The 22,371-nt window shown below is 35.2% G+C and overlaps 1 protein-coding gene across 1 annotated transcript in view; it reads right to left on the reverse strand.

Moving 5' to 3' along the window:
• The window catches only part of C4H6orf58 (chromosome 4 C6orf58 homolog), a 103,622-nt gene extending 95,361 nt beyond the window's left edge, over positions 1-8,261 (reverse strand). Inside the window, exons 1-2 of the mRNA XM_053709128.1 lie at positions 7,909-8,261; positions 3,634-3,708 (exon numbers count right to left, since the gene is read on the reverse strand). Of these exons, the coding sequence (XP_053565103.1) occupies positions 3,634-3,708; positions 7,909-8,215 (382 nt within the window). The 5' untranslated portion in view covers positions 8,216-8,261. The remainder of the gene's footprint in view (positions 1-3,633; positions 3,709-7,908) is intronic.
• Positions 8,262-22,371: the final 14,110 nt, after the last annotated feature.

The raw sequence follows: 22,371 nt of genomic DNA on the forward strand, positions 1-22,371 counted from the left end.
AAGCAGGCAAAAAGCTAATACAATAATACTCTTTCATATATTCTATATTAATTTTCATTTGCCATGGATAGTTTAGACATTATGGCACAATCATGAAATATAGCTGGAAAAAATGTGGATCTTGGATCACTGACTAAATTTGATGCCCTAACCAGTTTAACTGATGGGAAAATATACTAAAGGCTAAAAAAATATTTGAACTTTTGCTGCACCAGATAGATTATATAGAAATACAACTTGTAAATAATTATATTTAATTAGAGGATAACATATAAAAATAATTAGAGGGAACATTGGGTGGTGTGTACGGATGTGTATGTTATTGTGTGAGTGTGTGGGTTGTGTACAGTCACGGTGTGTGTGGTATTGTGAGGTATTGTGTATGATGTGTATGAACTGAATTGAGTTTTTCTGGAAAGTTCATTATATTATTCCTCTGGTCACAAAGATTTGCTCTTCATTCTCTTTGTATCTTTATTTGAAAAGTAAAAATGTATGTTTAAAAATATGCCACATTTTTGGTTCAGCACCTGGGTAGGGGAGAGGGCCTCTTTGCCCTAAAATGCCCGGGCCTCTTTTTGGTCCCATTCCGGCCCTGCTGCTATAGAGTGTCTATATGTGAATCCTTATGCGTGAGTGTGTGTTTCAGTGTATCCGAGGTCAATTCTATTGGCTGATCCAATCAGCCAATTGGATTGAACTTCAATCCGATTGGTTGATTAAATCAACCAATCGGATTTTTCCTACCTTAATTCAGATTGGCTGATAGAATCCTATCAGCCAATCGAAATTCGAGGGACGCCATCTTGGATGACGTCATTTAAAGGAACCGTCATTCGTCGTTAGTCCGTCGTGCTGGAAGGATGCTCCGCGACGGATGTCTTCAAGATGGAGCCGCTCCTCGTCGGATGGAAGAAGATAGAAGATGCCGTTTGGATGAAGCCTTCTGCCAGTCCGGATGTCCTCTTCTGCCCGGATAGGATGAAGACTTCTGCCGGTCTGGATGTTCTCCTCTGCCCCATCGGATAAAGACTTCTGCCCGGATCGGATGACCACTTGTGCCCGGCTTTGTGAAGATGGCTCAAGGTAGGATGATCTTCAAGGGGGTAGTGTTAGGTTTTATTAAGGGGGGATTGGGTGGGTTTTAGAGTAAGGGTGTGTGGGTGGTGGGTTGTAATGATGGGGGGGATTTAACTTTTATTTACAGGTAAAAGAGCTGATTACTTTGGGGCAATGCCCCGCAAAAAGCCCTTTTAAGGGCTATTTGTAATTTAGTATAGGGAAGGGCATTTTATTATTTTGGGGGGCTTTTTTATTTTATTAGGGGGTTTAGATTAGGTGTAATTAGTTTAAACTTCTTGTAATATTTTTTATTTTCTGTAATTTAGTGTTTTTATTTTTTTGTACTATAGTTTATTTTAGTTAATTGTATTTAATTTTAGGTAATTGTAGTTAATTAATTAATTAAATTAATTTAATGATAGTGTAGTGTTAGGTGTATTTGTAACTTAGGTTAGGATTTATTTTACAGGTAATTTTGTAATTATTTTAACTAGGTAGCTATTAAATAGTTATTAACTATTTAATAACTATTGTACCTAGTTAAAATAAATACAAAGTTGCCTGTAAAATAAAAATAAATCCTAAAATAGCTACAATGTAATTATTAATTATATTGTAGCTATCTTAGGGTTTATTTTATAGGTAAGTATTTAGTTTTAAATAGGAATACTTTAGTTAATAATAGTAATATTATTTAGATTCATTTAAATAATAATTAAGTTAGGGGGTGTTAGGGTTAGACTTAGGTTTAGGGGTTAATAACTTTATCATAGTGGTGGTGACGTTGGCGGCGGCAGATTAGGGGTTAATAGATTTAATAGGCTATGTGGGCTATGGCGGTTTAGGGGTTAAAAATAGAATAGTTTTATTGCGGTGTGGGCTATGGCGGTTTAGGGGTTAATACACTTTATTAGTTAGGGGTTAATAGATTTAATAGGCTATGTGAGCTATGGCGGTTCAGGGGTTAAAAATAGAATTGGTTTATTGCGGTGTGGGCTATGGCGGTTTAGGGGATAATACACTTTATTAGTTATTGCGGTGGGGGATTGCGGTTGACAGGTAGCTAGACATTGCGCATGCGTTAGGTGTTGGGTTTTTTTTTTGCAGGCATTTTAGGGAGCTACGGTGCTCCCATACTCAGCGCAAGGCCTGCTACGGCTGCATTTTATGGCGAGGTGAAAATGGAGTAAGATTTCTCCATTTTCGCCACGTAAGGCCTTGTGCTGGATATTGGATACCGATTGACGACGTGGTCCCATGTTAGCTTATGGAAGTAAAAATTGCGAGCGACAGGTGAAATATACGTGCCGCATTTAGATGCGGCGCTGTATATAGGATACCGAAAACACGCAAAACCCAGCGTCGCCGGCTTTTGCGGGCGACGCTGCATATCGGATCGGGCCCCATATTCTAAAAAAAATATTCGCTGAAAAGGGCATAAGGCATATAGCTTTTTTCCATTCCTAATGCTAAAATGTAGTACTCACTAACTTGAATCTGGCTCCTAAGATGGGCAGCTCTGTCTTCTTTTCTTCTTACATTCCCCCCAATGTCCTCTTCATGTGGTCACTGCCTCTCTTTTCAGGACAATATTTAGAGTAGGTTTTAGTGTTAGTTTATTTATTTTTTTATTTTGGGGTGTTTTTTTTTAAGGGGACTTTAGTTTTAGGATAGGCTGGTTTTTTATTTCTTGTAATGGCAGTTGTTTTTTTTTTGTAATGGCAGTTTTTTCATTTATGTAATGGTATGTTTTTATTTTTTTGTAACTTAGGGTGTGTTAGGTTAGAGGTGTTGGGGGGTTAGCTGTTAGGAGGTTAGGGCTGTAAAGGGGTTAGGGTGTATTTTCCCATAGGAAGTTGTGGCGGTTAGGGGTTAATAGGTCATGGGGTAGTTTGCAATGGGGTTTGTGGTGGTTAGGGGGTTAATAGGTTAGGGCGTTCATAGCGGTGGGCTATGTGGCAGTTTTGGGTTAATAATGAAGGGAGTTTATTGTGGTGGGATATGTGGCGGTTTAGGGTAAGCGGGTGAATATAGGTGTTACTTTTTTTCAGTTTGTACACTCTATTAAAGTATATGGGGGATTAAATTAACGGGATTGTGACTTCACTAGATGGAGGCATTTTGTGTGTGTCTGGTTGCTTTTGACCGCAAATCTTTTACTTTTAACTTGTAATAGGAGTGCAACCATAGGCGCACAAAAATCCTTTGTCTAGCGTAGTTAACGTGCAAGTGGGAGTGCAAAATAGTGTTGCACTCATAATTTAGCCCTTAGAATGTTCAATCTGAGGCAATTTAAAAGCTTTATTTAACAGCAATTACTGTGCAATTTTTCACCAAAGAAAAACTTTACTAAAGAATAAAATCTATCTGCGTACCAAAGTTCAGAAGTATTGGTGCAGCATTTTCGCAGTAGGTTAGGCTAATCATTTCCATATCTCTTAAATTTGAAAGCACTTTTTTTAACATAACTCCAAAGATACTAAACCAATTTACAACTCCATATATATATTTATTTATGATTTCTTCCCATAGGTAGGATATAGGATGCTATGTAATTTGTATTATACTTACAAGCCCACCAGCTTCTATCAGAAATGTGTGTTTCATCTCTGTTTTTCTGGTCACGAGAGTTATCCGCTAACCTTCCTAAATGTAAGAGAAGGAAAGAAAGTCAATTCAAAATGTTGCTTTCATATGATTTACATTTTAATCACATGATCTGATATTATTTCCCATCAATTTGTTCTGTTTAATAACAGCATTTTGGTGTGCTTACAGTCATTGGGATAATCTTTGTCTGAATCTTTTTCACAAAAGTAGTGTCTTCATTAAAATCCATTAGAGATAAAATGCAAAACAATTGTATTTACATTTGGTTGGATTGGCTTAATTTTCTATAGTATTAAAACCCAATAAATAAATTACCATTTAAATTGGTCAAGTCATCCATATCAGGAATATTATTTAAAGGGACAATGTACCCAGGCAAGCAGTTGATAAGAATGAATTTTATTTAAAGCTCCTGCAGGAACACCCTTTCAAATGGGCTGATCTCTCTTTCTCCCAGCCCCATTGGAAGCTTGATTTCTTCTATTGCGTATTGCTTACACAGTCTTTTTATAGCAATATGTAGTATTAACATTTCACTATAGATGGTGGTTTCAACAGATGAAACTATTATAATAAATAATAAAGCAGGGCTAAAACTGCCATTGATTTAGCAGGTGCAGTGGCACCAGAGACTAAGAGCTGGGGACCCATATCAGCCACTCTATACACACCCATATGCAGAATGTGTTCAATTCTAATGCAGGGGAGCCTTTCTCTCTATCTATTTATCTATCTATCATCTATCTATCTTGCTCTCAATATCTATCTATCTATCTCGCTTTTAATATCTAACTATCTCGCTCTCTCTATCTCTCTATCTCTCAATCTATCTATATCTATCTAGCAGATTGGATGAACACTTCTCTCTGGCTTATGTTATAAAAATAATAACTAGTATTTATATAGCGCCTTTCTTCCAGTGGGACTCAAAGTGCTTTTTCAGCGCTCGCTCTTGGAATTAACCAAATCGGCAGTTGAATATTAATAGTTGTTATTATTACCCAATTTAATGGTACTCATTTTAATGACCTCAAAAGGATGAAGGGCTGAGTTGGCCCTGCTGGGATTTGAACCTGTGACCTTAAATCTTTATTAAACAGGCTTATTTGTAATTAGGGCATTTACCAACTGAGCTAAATCACCAAGCTGGTATGTTTTTTGCTGACATTCACTCAAGTTATGTATATGAAAAATTCAAAAGTAAAACACGTTGACAAATAGATTTGATTGTGTTGAAGTTTGTTTTTTATTACTTAAAGGGGCAGTAGTCAGTTTATAAGGTTGTGAAATTTTTAATTAAAACTCTCTTTGCTTCAGTTGCTTTTCAACAGCCCGACTTCAATCACCACTTGCCTTATTTGAATACTACTAATTTAAATAATATGTGCAATTAACATTTTCATATAATATTGACACGTTCAAACATGTTATATTAATCATACTTGAACAGCTTATACTCTAATGGATACACCTTTTTGCACTTACAAGTCCTTTAACTTGTGTACATATAGGCCAAGGTTACAGTAGGTCAGGGTCTGCTTAATAGGGTTTAATACCGTTTGTTTTTTTTCATTGGGGAAGTAGGCAACTTATTAAGTTTGTTTGTGCAGTTTTGAATTAATACCCTCTTTGCTTCAGCTGATTTTCAACAGGAAACTTTTATAAGAAGCAGTGCTGTTACCAAATATGATTTTGTTTTATATACAGGTGGCCCTCGTTTTACAACGGTTCAATTTACACCGTTTCAGAATAACAACCTTTTTTTCCAGTCATGTGACTGCTATTGAAAAACATTGAGAAGCAGTGCATTTATTAAAATAGCCAGTAGGTGGAGCTGTCCGCTTGTGTTGCAGCAAAGCCAAGCAAGCTGAAATTAATCAGTTTAACCAGACCTGAGCTATAGAGCAGATTTTAAAGGAACAGGATCTTCCTGTCTATAAATCAGTCCAGATTGGAATGCATAGAAAGAACTGTTTGCAGAAAAATGCAAGTGAAGTATGTGTTGTGTGATTATTGTATTAGGTTTATAATGCTGTTTAGCAAATGTTTTTGTTCATTTAACTTAGTTTAATTATATATTCTGTGTTGTGTGATTATTTTATTAGGTTTATAATGCTGTTTAGCATTTAAAGTCTTCATTTCAAAGCTTTAAAAATAATGTATTAGGTGTTACTTATGACAATTTTGAGAGGGGCCTGGAACCTATCTCCCTCACTTCCCATTGACTTACATTATAAACTGGGTTTCAATTTACAACAGTTTCGATTTACAACCATTCCTTCTGGAACCTAACCCCGGCGTAAACTGAGGGCTACCTGTATTAGCACTTCTTATAGGCAAATATCCCTGCTTGCCTTTACACAGACATTTCCCGTATACACTGCTAGTGCTACCAATGCATGAATGCACCAGCTGATTGGTAACAGTGTATACGGGGTATTTCTAGGTAAGGGAAAGCAGGGATACTTGCCTAGATGTGCTAATTGCCGGTGCTGCTTTACTTTCATGAAATGGAGCATTTAGATCTCACGCTTTTATCTGCACCATAATTTAAATGAATGTGTAAAATGAATTAAATCACAAATACTGCAGCCAACGAATAATTGGGGAAACTAATTTCCCTGAATATTTGTTTAGAGAAAAATGGCCGAACCAAATTTTTCACAGCTTTAAAAAACAACAACATGAGTACACTAATTTCTCATGTGCGCTAACCAGACATGAGTTATATTAAGGCGTGTTTTATATTTATTAACTATAAAATATTGAAAAATTATTAATTAATACAAAAATATTCTAAAAAATCCATAGTATATATATATATATATATATATATATATATATATATATATATATATATATATATATTACAGTAACTATAATAATTATTAATAATTACTTTTAATAATTTTTTTCAATATTTTGTATTTAATATTTACATGACATGCCTTAAGATAACTAATTCTTTATGTGTGCTAACTGCATTAGACCTACAGCGCGCAACCCGCAGCACATTGCACATATTTGACATTTCTATGTTCTTCACATACAGCTCCATGTACAAAGCAGCGTAAGCTGCTCCTGAGCCCTTGGGGGGCCGAGCCTGCTTCCTGCAATGTAAGACCTCATCAGATGTGGATTTTTGATATATTTTGTACCATGTTTTGTTGCAACAACAGGAAATTAAACATTTTTAAACATTTTTGTGCCAAGGGCAGATACACTCTTGAGAGTTCTGTTCTAATCAGAGCCTCTGGCACTGCATCCACCTATGGGAACCTAACCATGGGTCCCACTCCCATGACGTACTTTTAAAGTTTCTTGGACAGAACAGTACGGTCTGTCCAAGAACACACTAACACAAAATGTTTAATTTCCAGTTGTTGTAAAAAAAAAATGGTAGAAAACATGAAAAATCCACATATAAAAAAATAAAAATGTTTAATTTTGAAAAATAAAAATGTTTTATGAATAAAAATGTTTTATGAATAAAAATGTTTCATGTTGTTGTTGTAAAAATGTTTAATTTGCTGTTGTTGTAACAAAACATGGTACAAAACATAGAAAAATCCAAAAAAAAGAAATATAAATATGCTTAATTTACTGTTGGTATGTTTTCCTAGCATTACCCAGGTAAAGCCCAATGTATGATTTTATTAGCTTTATCCAGAAGCATTTGGGTAATCCTAGGATTACCCGGGTAAAGCCCAAAATATAAAAAATGTAATGGAATGTAAAATATATATCTATACCTATATATCTATATGAATATATACAGGTTTAGATATATACACGTGTGTGTATATATATATATATATATATATATATATATATATATATATATATATATATATATATATAGGAATAACAATTTAAAAATACAAATAACATTTCCCCTATATAAAGAGGATTGGAATGTTAAATATTTACAGGAAATAGAAAGTAAAACACATTATTAAATAGTATTATATAATTATTATTTAGACACACACACATATATATATATTTATACAGTATATATATATATATATATATATATATATATTATAGCACTTTGCAGTCAAATAGATGGTCATATACCTTTAAACCCTTATAAATAGTTTTTATTAATATTTATATGAATATTTTTTTATCAGATCGTGTTTATATGAGTAACGTTAGCACACCACTTGTAATCTATCCCACTCTATTTCACAGAATCGTATATAGCAGAAGTGTTAAATAAAACAATCTTACCTGTGCGAAACTGCCAGCCTAACTGTAAAGGCAGCCCCCATAAAATATTATTTTTATTGTCAGTATCCTTGATAGGAACATATCTTGCAGTGGTATTAAGTAATATTTTGTACATACTTAATCTCTGTGGGTAATTCCATGGATTTATGAGGACTGTATCATTGTTAATGCTAAAATCATCTAATTTATTTGTAGCTGATTCCCATGATGGTGGATATTCTTCTTGTGATAAAGGTTTAAGTTGTATGGTCCCAAAACAAAATATGAAGCAGATCAGAAATGCATTCATTCTGGATAGTGGAGACATGTTAGCATACTGTATGTGCAGCTATGTATCACTTGCACAGAGCTTTTAAACTTTTGTACAATGAACTCTGACAGTTTACTTATGCTGCCAATGACATCTGCTGCTTTCACATGAAGTTACAATAGCTGCAGGCATGGGCATCCGCAGAAATTGTTCCAAGGCAAACATTTAAATTCACAATTAATAATATCAGTGTCAACGTGTACAACAGGATACAGCTGATTGTTGTACACAAGCTAAAGAACACACAGTCGCTCACTGGTATTAGGTGGGTGCATACGCAGCATGTGGCATTAGGGTTTTAATTATAGTTATATAAACCAGTGCATCAAGTCAGTTATTCACAATTTAGAAAGACAATGGAATTGTGTGCTGTAATTGGGGACTGATAGAGGAGTAAAGTAAAATAGGTGATGGGACCAGATAAGTAATTAAGGACTGCATTTTGGGCACTGAGCTCTAGGTTAGTCACTCCAGCCGTACACAGATGCTGCAGATACACACAAACCCCAGAGAATAAAGAAATCGTAACAATGTAATTCCCCTTATAATGTTTAATTATAATTAGTTAAACAACATTGCAATGTATTCATTATTTATTTTCCTGCTGTTTCTTAGATTTAATGTAATGTTAATGTAATGCTATGTTAATGTTTCCACTACCCTCACAGAGGTTGGAAATTATTCTGTGGAATGTAGAACCCAGGGACTCCTACATAATGCAAAGTGATTGGTTGATATGTGCAGGAGCTTCTTTATTTCAGTCCCTAATTGGCCACAGCAAATGGAATAATATAAACAACATTCAAATTATTTTTTTTAGATGCTTTCAAAACATTTATTGTGCATGCAGATCTTTAGCAATGCAGTGGGTAATTTTTGATTAATAAAAATTTTTAATAAGAAGAAAATCACTTTATTGTTTCTTTTAATATAAAACATACATGACACAAGCTGTCAGAGGAAGATTATCATGCACAGACACTATGTACTCTAAAAATTTCATTTATAAATTGCCCAAAACATGACCCATGCAGGAGCAAATTTGTGATATGACATTTATTTCAAGGAATCTGAGATCATAAAACCACACAAACATACATCACACATAAAACAAAAGCACAGACAGAAAAAAGCATACATTTACAGTACATATTTAATTGTGGGTGTACAGTATATATATATATATATATATATATATATATATATATATATATATATATATATATATACACATATATGTGAAAGCATATCCTGGTTCCTTCCTTTATTCTCTCTATCTGCCTCTTTTCCTGCCTTTCTCTGCCCAGCTTTCTCTCTACCTCATAACCCATTTCCCTCTCTCAACTGTATTTTGCCATTATCTCCCACATGTCTCTCATTTTCTCTCGCTTTCACCCTCCTCCCTTTGTCTTTCTCTCAATTACCCTCTCTGACTTTTTTCTCTCCTCTTATCTCTCTCTCTCTCTCCTTGTCTCTCTCCCCTGTGTCTCACTATTTTCCTGTCTGTCTTTTTATACCTCTCCTTTTCTCTTTTTCTTTCTCTTTTCTCTCTTTCCCCCAACTATCTCCCCTTTATGAGACTAAACATGGAGCAATATATGATGATTTGATGATGAAGACTTAACACAGATAATATGTTGTTAGGAATAATAGTATAGCTAATTTTCAAACTAATAATGTCCATGCTGTTGGATTCTAATAATTAGTGTTATATGAATAATGAAACTGCTACCCTATGCAATGGTGTAGAATAGTTATGACCATGATATTGGCGGAGAAAGTAATTTAGAACCCTAAACTCAGATTTTACTCAAATCTAATCATCTGAAGATAGCAAACATTCGCCTAGATAATGAGTTTTGCTCTAAACAGAAAGTTGCGTTATTTCACTCTCCATAACGCTGCCATTATGAGTTACCGAAAAGCCTCCTTGTGCTTGCGATATGGTGGCGTTAAGCTCCATATTGCACAAAAGCCAAGGGCTGATTTGATGTGCTCGTGCACGCTTTCCCCCATAGACATCAATGGAAGTGTGGAATGAAAAATCTCTGTAATGCAACCCCTTTGATTTCTATGGGGAAAATAAAGTTACGTTTAAACCTAACAAACTAACATAAACCCCAAGTCTAAACACCCCTAATCCGCCGCCCCCGACATCGCCGACACCTAAATAAAGCTATTAACCCCTATTCCGCTGCTCCCCGACAACGCTGACTCTAATAAAAGATATTAACCCCTAATCCGCCGCTCCCCAACATCGCCGCCACTATAATAAACCTATTAACCCCTAAACCTCCGGCCTCCCACATTGCCGCCACTAAATAAACCTATTAACCCGTAAACCTCCGGCCTCCCACATCGCTGCCACTAAATAAACCTATTAGCCCCCCACATTGCAAAACATTAAATTAAACTATTAACCCCTAAACCTTACACCCCCCTATCTTTAAATTAAAATTACAATATAACTATATTTAAATAAATAAAAACTTACCTGTGAAATAAAAATAAACCTAACATTAAACTATACATTAAACTAACATTACTATTCTAAATAAAAAATACTACCAATTAAAATATCTAAATTACAAATTTGAAAAAAACTAACACTACGAAAAAAATTAAAAAATCTAAAATTCCAAAAAGTAATAAACACTATATTACAAAAAATAAAAAACACTAAGCTTACAAAAAATAATAAACAAAATGATCAAAAATAAAAACAATTATACCTAATCTAATAGCCCTATAAAAATACCCCCCCCCCAAATAAAAACTTTGCGCAGCGCCACCGGGATGAAAATAGAAGACGTCCCCGAGATGGATGAAGGTGTTGCCGCCTGGATGAAGACTTTTCGCCGCCTGGATCAAGATGGATGTCCAGACTTCAAGAACTGTGAGTAGATATTTTGGTGTGTTTTGTTTTTTTAGATTAGGGCTTTGGGCTTTCGTACAAATGCCCTTTAAGGGCAATGGGTAGCTAGGTTTTTTTTAGAGTTAGGTTTTTTATTTTGGGGTTTGGTTGGATGGTGGGTTTTACTGTTGGGGGGACTTTGTATTTTTTTACACGTAAATGAGCTGTTTAACTTAGGGCAATGCCCTACAAAAGGCCCTTTTAAGGGCTATTGGTAGTTTAGTGTAGGCTAGGGGGTGTTTTTTATTTGGGGGGGCTTTTTTATTTTTATAGGGCTATTAGATTAGGTGTAATTGTTTTTATTTTTTATATTTTTGTTTATTATTTTTTGTAAGCTTAGTGTTTTTTATTTTTTGTAATTTAGTGTTTATTATTTTTTGTAATTTTAGATTATTTTTTTTTTCGTAGTGTTAGTTTTTTTTTAAATTTAGATATTTTAATTGGTAGTATTTTGTATTATTATTATTATTATTATTATTATTTATTTATTTTATTAGAATAGTAATTTTAGTTTAATTTATAGTTTAATGTTAGGTTTATTTTTATTTCACAGGTAAGTTTCTATTTATTTAAATAAAGTTGTATTGTAATTTTAATTTAAAGTTAAGGGGTGTTAGGTTTAGGGGTTAATAGTTTAATTTAGTGTTTTGCGATGTGGGGGTTAATAGGTTTATTTAGTGGTGGCGATGTGGGAGGCCAGAGGTTTAGGGGTTAATAGGTTTATTTAGTGGCGGCGATGTGGGAGGCCGGAGGTTTAGGGGTTAATAGGTTTATTTAGTGGCGGCAATGTGGGAGGCCGAAGGTTTAGGGGTTAATAACTTTATTATAGTGTCGGGGAGCGGCGGTTTAGGGGTTAATATATTTAAATAGTGTTGTCGATGTGGGTGGGCGGTAGATTAGGGGTTAATAGGTTTATTTAATAGTTGGGATGTGGGTGGCAGATTAGGGGTTAATAAGTTTTAAATAGTGTTTGCGATGCAGGAGGGCGGCAGTTTAGTGTACTTTGTAACAGTTTAGTTATGAGTTTTTTTAAACATTTTTGTTTTGCAAAATCCATAACTACTGCTCTCAGATGGCGGTATGGATCGTGTCATTATAGGCTGCAACGCAAGCATTTAAGGCAGAACGCACAACCTGTAATACCGGCGCTATGAAAATCCCACACAAAAATGTCATCAATGGACGTTGCGTTACAGGATAAAATGCTTGCGGTATAGCTATACTGACACGACTCGTAATATGCGTTCCTGGCCAGTATGCCGGAATGGCCATTTTTTCAGCTTTAAAAGCCGTACCACAACACTTGTGATCTAGCCGATTGTTCTATGTGGTTGTTCATGCACTGCATTTTAAATTTAACCCATAAGGCACTAGCTGTCACTGAACACTAAACACATGGGGCGAGATTACATATGTGGCGCAGGCTTCAGCGCAGCTGCTGAAACCCGCGTCGTTCATAATTTCACCTCGCACATCGGGGAATCACATATACGGCGCTGGCAGTTCATAAACTGTCGTAAGTCGAATAAACTAGCTATGTCCAGAAATGTGAGTAGACACATTTCTGGAGTCGCCAGTGACTTACGGCACTATAGAAACTGCCGGCGTATAAAAAAAAACACAAAAAAGTTTAATATCCGTAAAAGTCTAACACGCCTCCCAAAAACAAACCCAACATATCAAAACTCCTATATCCGCAATCCCCCCACATCGCAACTAATAATAAAAGTATTAACCCCTATACCGCCAACCTCCCACAACCAAATCAGCCTAATTAAACTATTAACCCCTAATGCTCCATTCACCCATGTCGCAAATCTAACTAATACATTTATTAACCCCTAATCTGCCTTTCACCCACATGGCAATATACCTAATAAAAGTATTAACCCCTAAATCCACCAACCCCAACATCGCAAATCTACTTAAAAAATGTATTAAACCATAATCCGCCAAACCCCCACAACGCAATAAACCTAATAAATCTATTAACCCCTAAACCGCCAACCTCCATAACGCAATTAACCTAATAAATCTATTAACTCCTAAACCACCAACCCCCCACAACACAAATAACTAATTAAATTGCTAAACCCCCTAACCTAACACCCAGTACATTAACCCCAATTAACTAAAATTAAAAAATACTAAATTACAATTAAAATAAAAAACTATTACTTTAAAAACAAAAATAATAAATTAAAATTAATCTAAAATTACAAAAAATAAAAAAGTCTAACATTACAGAAAATAATAAACCAAATTATCAAAAATAAAAAAATTAAACCTAATCCCTATGAAAATAAAAAAGCCACCCCAAAATAAAAACACCCCTAATCTAAACTAAACTACCAATAGCCCTTAAAGGGACATGAAACTAATTTTTTTATTTTTTTTTCATGATTTAGAAAGAGCATGCAATTTTAAACAACTTTCTAATTTACTTCTATTATCTAATTTGTTTCATTTTCAAGATATCCTTTGCTGAATAGCATATCTAGAAAGGCTCAGAAGCTGCTGATTGGTGACTGCACATAGATGCCTCGTGTGATTGGCTCACCCATGTGCATTGCTATTTCTTCAACAAAGTATATCTAAAGAATGAAGTAAATTAGATAATAGAAGTAAATTGGAATGTCGTTTAAAATTATATTCTGTTTCTGAATAATGAAAGAAAAACATTGGGTTCAATGTCCCTTTAATAGGTGTGGGCACAAGATAATAAAGTGTAGGCAAAAGTATATAATGTGTCTATATACAACTCAATATAAATTGTGCGATGAGACCTTGCACAATTCACTTGCATTATGTGTCCCGCACAATATCCAACATCCAGTGCCCAAATATTCAGCTTGTGCTATGATTTTACAATAATTGTACAGCAAAGTGCTAGTAAAATATATATGTGTAGAAAAACAAATGACAAAATTATAACAATCAATTAACACAATACTTGTGCTAAAAGTGTCCATGGAGAAGTCTCCAAATAATGAATCAGTGTGCATAGATGTCCTCCAAAAGACCAAAGGCTGTCGTCTTCTTTCAGAGCTTGATGACAATACAAGTGAAGCAAATCTGAAAATCAAGTGGAACAGAAGAAGGCGCCACAATAGTGCACAATCAGTAGTACCTGGTCTACATACTCGCAGTAAATATTGTACTCACAGAGTGTAAGGCACTTGAGAAGTGCCACAAATGCCTGCTGGACCTTTAGTAGCTGTCCAGATAGCTATCCCCTCGGCACACAATACCACAATCCGCCGATATTCACAGGTTCAGAAAAGCTTATGTCCACGCCAACCCAGTTACTCACCAGACCTTATATCAAAATTGTCGGAGATCAATAAATCTGATTGTGGACTTTTTTGGCTTACGTGCAATGTTTCAACACTTTATTCAAATATAGCACACGATTTGGGCTTAAATGCAATAGACAGTTTCTTAAAAAGAGACATCTATCTACCAGAGAAACAGAGAATTTTTTTACTGGAATCAATATCATTTGTGCTGAAACACAATTATTTTGTGTTTCTGGAACAATTTTTTCTACAGATTAAGGGAACGGCCATGGGGACCAGATTTGCCCCTAGTTTTGCTAATCTTTTTATGGGGATATTTGAAGAAAAATACATCTATGGATCACCCCATGGGGCAAGTCTGGTCTTCTATGGCCATTTCATTGATGACCTTTTATTATTTTGGGAAGGCACAGAATCAGCAGCAATGGATTTTGTGCATTCACTTAATGATAATGATATGGGATTAAATTTTACTTCTAAAATCAAACAGGATAGTATTGACTTTTTAGACCTTATATTTTATTGGGATCTTATTGTATTGTATAGGGTCTTGATAAAGGCCTTTGAGAGGCCGAAAAGCGTCGACTGGTAAGCACATTTCTATTACATATTTTTTACCCAAACGTTCTACACTTTGTTTCTTATTTTACAGAAGGACCAATTTATACACATTCACCAAGGGAGTTTGATGATTATTATTTAAACACCCCCCAGTGGAGTTCACTACTTCACTATATTCTGGGAAGTTGATTATTACTGTTACACTTATCTGGGAAGCCTACTAGCAACAGACATCCCACTTTAAGAATAAACTTTGCTTCTTTTCATCGAAGCCTCAGCGCTTTCACGAACACTGAATATTACTGACACATTGGTCAACACTTCACGGAGTCTTTCTGGATCACATTGGAGTTTGCACACACAGTTTTTGGACACTAACTGTAGTGTCTTTGTACTTTTTTACTTTTTTAACTTTTTGATTTTTACACTCATCCTCTACACTGATTTTGGTCATTGTTTTCTCATTTCAATTTGTATCTCTTTCATTTTTTGTGTACATTCATCATTATTATCCCTTTGCAGCAACATTCATTATTGCTTTTGTTAAACATTTACATTTAACACTGAGTTTACGCATTGCACACACAACTTTTTTAAGCACCAAGTTGCAGCTCATCACACATTGGACACATACGACCCCAATTTCTTTTAACATTATTTTCTCTATTGCGTTTACCATTGGTAACTTATTTTATACTACTTAACACTACTTATCATATCATTGGATATCAAGTCAGTAGTTATTTAAGAAACCTGTTTCTGTATGTACGCTCATACCAGAAGTTTATTCAACCATATGTTCACATGTATATTGTTTTAGGAATATTCTGACTCTGTTTTTTGATATCTAAAGGCACTTGTTTAGACATCTCATTTTAAAACGTTTTAAGATATTTTATTTATTAAGTACATGGATCCATGTGTTTATGTTTTTAATAATACACTGTAAAACAGCTATACATGTCTCTGTTAATCAGCCTTATATGTACTATGTATCATAAGTAACTTATGTTAATAAATTTACACATATAATACTATCAAGTTGTTCATTTAGACCCAGCCTCCGTTAGGTTAACTTTAGTCAATCATAGTGTACCCAGACATGGAGCTCGCTGCCATGGTGGTCAATCTGATATATTCAAGATTTTTCCAATCTAACATATTACTCCCAAATGGGGTAGAAATAGATCTGTTCATTTGAGACAAAGTGAAACTTTTTGGATATGGAAACTGAAGACCATTAATCCCTTTGGCTTAAATGAACACATCAACATGGCAGCGTTCAACTAAATGGAATCTAAAGGGATCCCTTTGATATACGTACTCTTATCACATATGTTTATTTTATATTTATATTTTTGTATTATCTTATATAGTATATATTATTGAAGGTTGACTAACGAATATGACATATGTGATTCAATCAATGTGTAATAGCCTATATGGTTTGGAATATGTATTTGTTTTTGTATGCATATATTATAATATTTTTTAGATTTTTTATTTTATATATATTTATGTATGTCATCTACTTTTCATTTTCACAATTGATACCTCTTGTTTTATTTCAGGTCCGCTACGATATATGTATTTATGAATTGTTCGGACACGTTATATGAGGTTTTTAAATAAAATCTTTTTGCTATTTGCGGGGGTTCACTTCCATATATGAGATTATTAAATCTAACTCTATAAATTGGTGACAGAAAATGTATTTTACCCAGTAGCGCTTAATCACTACATTATGTCAGTATAATGTTACACTTTATACGATTATTTTAATGGGGGTGTGATTGTATCTCCATCATAGCATTGGTTGACCGCACACCAATCAAATAACTGAGAACTATGAGTGACAATAGCTCATTCGTGCAGGTGAACTTTTGCGCATGCGCCTTGAACAGCATTAGATGCTGTACAGGGTTTATAAGTCGTGATATTTTTAGTGATGTATACACCTGATGAAATGGTCAATATGACTGAGAAACGCATTGTCTGATACTACACAATTTTAAATAAAAGTCTTATATTTTTTTTTTTGGACTTTTGGATCACGACTTTATATGCTTTTACTTCCCACTAATCACCATATGACATTATTGTGATTTCACATGTTATTGGGCCTTATCCAGAGGATTATTGCCTCCATCTAGTGCAGTAACTGGGTTGGCGTGGACATAAGCTTTTCCTAACCTGTGAATATCGGCGGATTGTGGTATTGTGTGCTAAGGGAATAGCTATCTGGACAGCTACTAAAGGTCCAGCAGGCGTTTGTGGCACTTCCCAAGTGCCTTACACTCTGTGAGTACAATATTTACTGCGTGTATGTAGACCAGGTACTACTGATTGTGCACTATTGTGGCGCCTTCTTCTGTTCCACTTCATTTTTAGCCCTTAAAAGGGCCTTCTTTTGTAGGGCATTGCCCTAAGTTAAACAGCTCGTTTACATATAAAAAAAAATTATTAACCCCTTTAGGGGTTAACAGATTTATTAGGTTTATTGCGTTGTGGGGGTTTGGCGGATTAGAGGTTAATATATTTATAAGATACTTTGCAATGTGGGGGTTGGCAGATTAGGGGTTAATAGGTAGATTGCGATGTGGGGGTTTGGTGGATTACGGGTTAATAGTTTAATTAGTTACTTTGTGATATGGGGGGATGGTGGACTAGGGGGTTAATACTTTTATTAAGTAGATTGCGATGTGGGTGAATGACGGATTAGGGGTTAATAGTTTAATTAGGCATATTGTGATGTGGGGGTTGGTGGATTAGGGGTTTATATACTTTATTAGTTATTGCGGTGGGGGATTGCGGTTGACAGGTAGATATTGCGCATGCGTTAGGTGTTTGTTAATATTTTCAGGGAGTTACTGTGCTCACATTTTCAGTGTAAGGCTTGCTGCGCCTGCCTATGTGTGGCGAGGTGAAAATGGAGTAAAATTTCTTCATTTTTGCTGCGTAAGTCCTTGATCTGAATATGTTATACTGATTTGCGACGCGGTTCTGTGTTAGTTTATGGGATTAAAAACTGCGGGCGACGAGTGAAATATACGTGCCGGATTTATATGCAGCGCCATATATGTGATAGCAATATCCAACTAAAAACCAGCATCACATGTAATCGCGCCCAGCCATGATCTATATACAGGATGCAGGGCACAATGTAGAGCTATATGTTAACCATTAGTTAAGACAACCCTAGCTGATAGCCACCACAAACCACTCCCTGAATACAGTAATGCCTATACATTTACTTACAGGACATACTGGCTGTTGTGGCTGGTGAAGCTGTGTTTCAGCTGAAATATGTGTTTTGCTGCTACGGCTCAGCATGCAGAGGACAGACATTCCCTCACTTTCAATTAGAACCTGCGCTGTACACAGTCACTGTGCTGTGTGTGAGGGGAGGAGGTATCATGACCACTGAACACCCCATGCTGCAGCCTGAAAGGCTAATTTATTGCTGATTTTTCTTAAGATCTGGATTGACTTGCTAAGAGCCTCATGTTCTTGCAAAAGTCTATCTCTGCTTTGCTTCTGCCTCCCCCCCCCCCCCCCGAGTATTGAAAGAATGTATCTAAAAGCACGTTTTATTTCTGAAACAGTCCAAACTTGCATTAAATTACTGGCTGCTCTGTGATACCAGCCTGGATGCAACCCTGAGTGGCTGCTTATTATGCTGTCCTGTAAGTGACTGTAAGGGGTAAAATTCCAGAGGGGGGAAATGGCCCCCCTTGCCCCTCCCTGCAGACGCCGATGGCTGCAAAGTTCATTTTGATTGTTTCATGACCCAAAGTAAATACAGCTAAATAAACTTTAAACTGTTGTGGAAAAAAAACACAAATGCCATAATAAATGTAAGTATTGTGCTTTTATATGATACCATAAGATGAAGCAGAAGAGTAACAGTTACAGTTTTATTTAACATAAAGTTTTAATAGACATTTCAATAATGTACAATTTCCATAGAGCTGTGAAAAACATATTTTTCTGTAATTAAATAGTCTAACGCTAGAGATAGCTGTGGCCTCAAATTTGTATTTTGTTTATAACAGTATTAATATTTCACAACAATGATTTAAAATATAGATTGCCAATTAAAGGTACAGTAAAGTCAAAATTAAACTTTCATGAATCAGATAAAGCATGCAATATGAAACACTTTTTTATTTTACTACTGATATCCAATTTGCTTTGTTATCTTGGTATCCATGGTGAAAAGCCTACTTAGGTAGGTTCAGGAGCAGCAATGTTCAAATGGGAGCGTGCTGATGATTGGTGGTTGCATATATATATATATATATATATATATATATATATATATATATATATATGCCATATATTGTCATTGGCTCACCTGATATGCTCAGCTAGCTTTCAGTAATGCATTGTTGCTACTCCAGTAAATAATCCCAAAAGAATGAAGCAAATTTAAAGAGACAGTTTACTTAAATAATTGTATTGTTTAAAAAGATAGATAATACTTTTATTACCCATTCCCCAGGTTTATTACACTTTTTACCTCTGTGATTACCTGTATCTAAGTCTCTGTAGACTGCCCCCTTTTCTCAGTGCTATTTACAAACTTGCATTTCAGCCAATTAGTACTAACTCATGTAAAACTCCACAGGAATGAGTACAATGTTATCTATATGGCACACGTGAAGCAGCACTGTATAGCTGTAAAAATCTAATAAAATGCACAAGATAAGAGGCAGCCTTCAAGTGCTTAAAAATTAGCATAGGAGCCTATCTAGGTGAAGCCTTTAACAAAGAATACAAAGAGAACAAAGCAAATTTGATGATAAAAGTAAATTGGAAAGTTGTTTAAAATTGCATGCCCTATCTGAATTATGAAATTTTAATTTTGATTTTACTGTCCCTTAAGATTTGAAGAAGACTTTGTAACACATGTTATAATTCTAAAACTTACAACAATAAACTATATGCATTCCACTGAAATAAAATTATTTAGCTAGTACTAATCTGTAACATATATCTAAGGCAAGTTGTTTGTAACTACTTTCCTCATTGCTATGTACTATTACACGCCAGCGGTAACTTTATGAAGTATGCATGTGCATTACTGATTTTTAATATTACAAATAAAAAATGTTTTTTGCATGTTGTATATACACTAAATATATTGCCAGGTAAACTATCAATGACAGGGATATGTGTGTATTTTTGAGGGAGATAGAGATCTAATCCCTTTTACAAAAACATTCTAGTCCCATAGAAGCAGGTGATTACTATTTCCACCATGATCACCTGCAATCTTGAACTCAATTTTTTTATTTCATGATTCAGATAGAGCGTGCAATTTTAAGCAACTTTCTAAATTACTACTATTATCTATTTTTCTTCGTTCTCTTGCTATCTTTATTTGAAAAAGCAAGAATGTAAGCTTTGGAGTCGGCCCATTTTTGGTTCTGCACCTGAGTAGCACTTGCTGATTGGTGGCTACATTTAGCCACCAATCAGCAAGCGCTTCACAGATGCTGAACCAAAGAAGCACTGGTTTCATATGTCTTTGTGTGCTGTGGGATACCAAATTTGGCCAACATAAGGTGTCTCCACACCATAAGCAATAAGTAAGCACCTCTAATACAAAACAACAAAAGTGCAAATAAGCAAGGAAAAAGCTGGCATCAGACCGGTGAAAAGTGCTTTGGATTTTTGTGGACATATACGGACATTTGTATTACCTAACGGTCAGAACTTTGGGGCTTCCGGATTATTGCAAATTGTAAAGCTGTTTGGCTGTTTGCTTTTGCGAGTTTGACTTATGCCCATTTAGTATCTGACTAATACAGTCTGTTTTTCTGTCCTTGTTTTTAATAAAATATTTTAAAGCCGTGGGGCTTTATACCTACCTACAACATCACTAAGAGCTCAGTTATAGCTCTCTCCAATGTGAGTATTGTTCCCTGTGGGGTTGGATTAGTTAAACCATACATACTTCACTATATTTGTCCTTTTCCTTCCTTGCATATCTTCCTGTGATCATGTGATTCTTTGCAATCAAGCACCTGAGGCAGATTTTCAGCTTATTTGGACTTTCCTTTAACATATCCTTGCCTATTTGCACTTTTGTTGTTTTGTATTTTATGTATTTATTTGAGTGCTAGCAGTTTATTAGTAATCACCTAATTTTGATGTTTTATTAAAGAAGAACCTCTGTCTCTGTGATAATGCCACAAAACCAACATTTCTGCTGTTGAACGAGAATTTGTGTTGTACCAGTGGTGTCGCTGGGAAGGATAGGGGGAAGCACTGCCCCCCCCCCAACTAAATGGCAGGCCCCCTATGTTCCCCCAACTCACTCAGTTTTCCCACCCACTCTCTGTACAGGATTCCCCAGCCCCACCCACTGACCACTCAACCCTGCCCTTTGAATTGTTACCCCACCCACAGAATGCCCAGTTCTGCTCCTCCTGCCACAACCAGCCCACAAAACACCATTGGGAAGTGCTCACCCCATTCAGTAAATCCTGGAGACACAACTGTGTTGCACATAGGATGTCATGATGTTTTTTTCCACACAAAGAACTAAAAGCTGTTTTAAATGTCAGTACAATTCCGTACATTTATTTACAGTTTGAAGTTTTACATGTGTGGGAATTTCTTCTAAAATATAATAGGAATATTTGATTAGTGCAATCAGTTTCTTCACCTTAAAAGCTGATTCTTGAAAGAGAATGTAATGTGAGAGCATAATAAGCTGCTGCAGAGATTCCTCTTTATCAACACTGATGAGGGAGCAATGCATACATTGTAAAGTGGCAAGAGTTTAATCTTCACAGAGCATGTTTGATGCACCACATTTAAGCAGCTTAAAAAACCGTCAGTAGAATCCTCATGTATGTTGTAAAAAAGAGATTCTTTCAGTAGCTTTCTGCCTTCAAAATTTGTGTAATAACACAGATAAGTGTGTATGTGTATACTGTAATTCTTCTTGTGATATACCACCTGGGCTAGTGTAATCCATTAGATGCACTAATTGTATAGAGGAATACAACTGAGTTTGTAACAAAGAATTCCACAAAGGTTAAATAAATCTTAACTCCAAAGAAATAATTTCTATGTAGTGTAGAGATTTCTCCTATTTTTTAAAAGGTTCCATATCATTCATACTTTAAAGTTTTTATTAGTTAAACTAGGAACCAACATTCATACAGTAGCAAAGGCAGGTAAATTAAAAACACTAAGACCTTGTTTAGAAATGATAACTAGTTAGCTCAAATTATCATAATTATTGTATATGAACCCACCGGTATAATAACCTGACATAAACTAAGCCCTTACAATCCGAGGGCTGAATTACTTTTAAGCCTTAGCAGCTAGTCTGGTGGGCACCATGGAATAATAGCTAGAAT

Source organism: Bombina bombina, chromosome 4, assembly GCF_027579735.1.
Source record: "Bombina bombina isolate aBomBom1 chromosome 4, aBomBom1.pri, whole genome shotgun sequence".
Taxonomy (NCBI): Eukaryota; Metazoa; Chordata; class Amphibia; order Anura; family Bombinatoridae; genus Bombina; species Bombina bombina.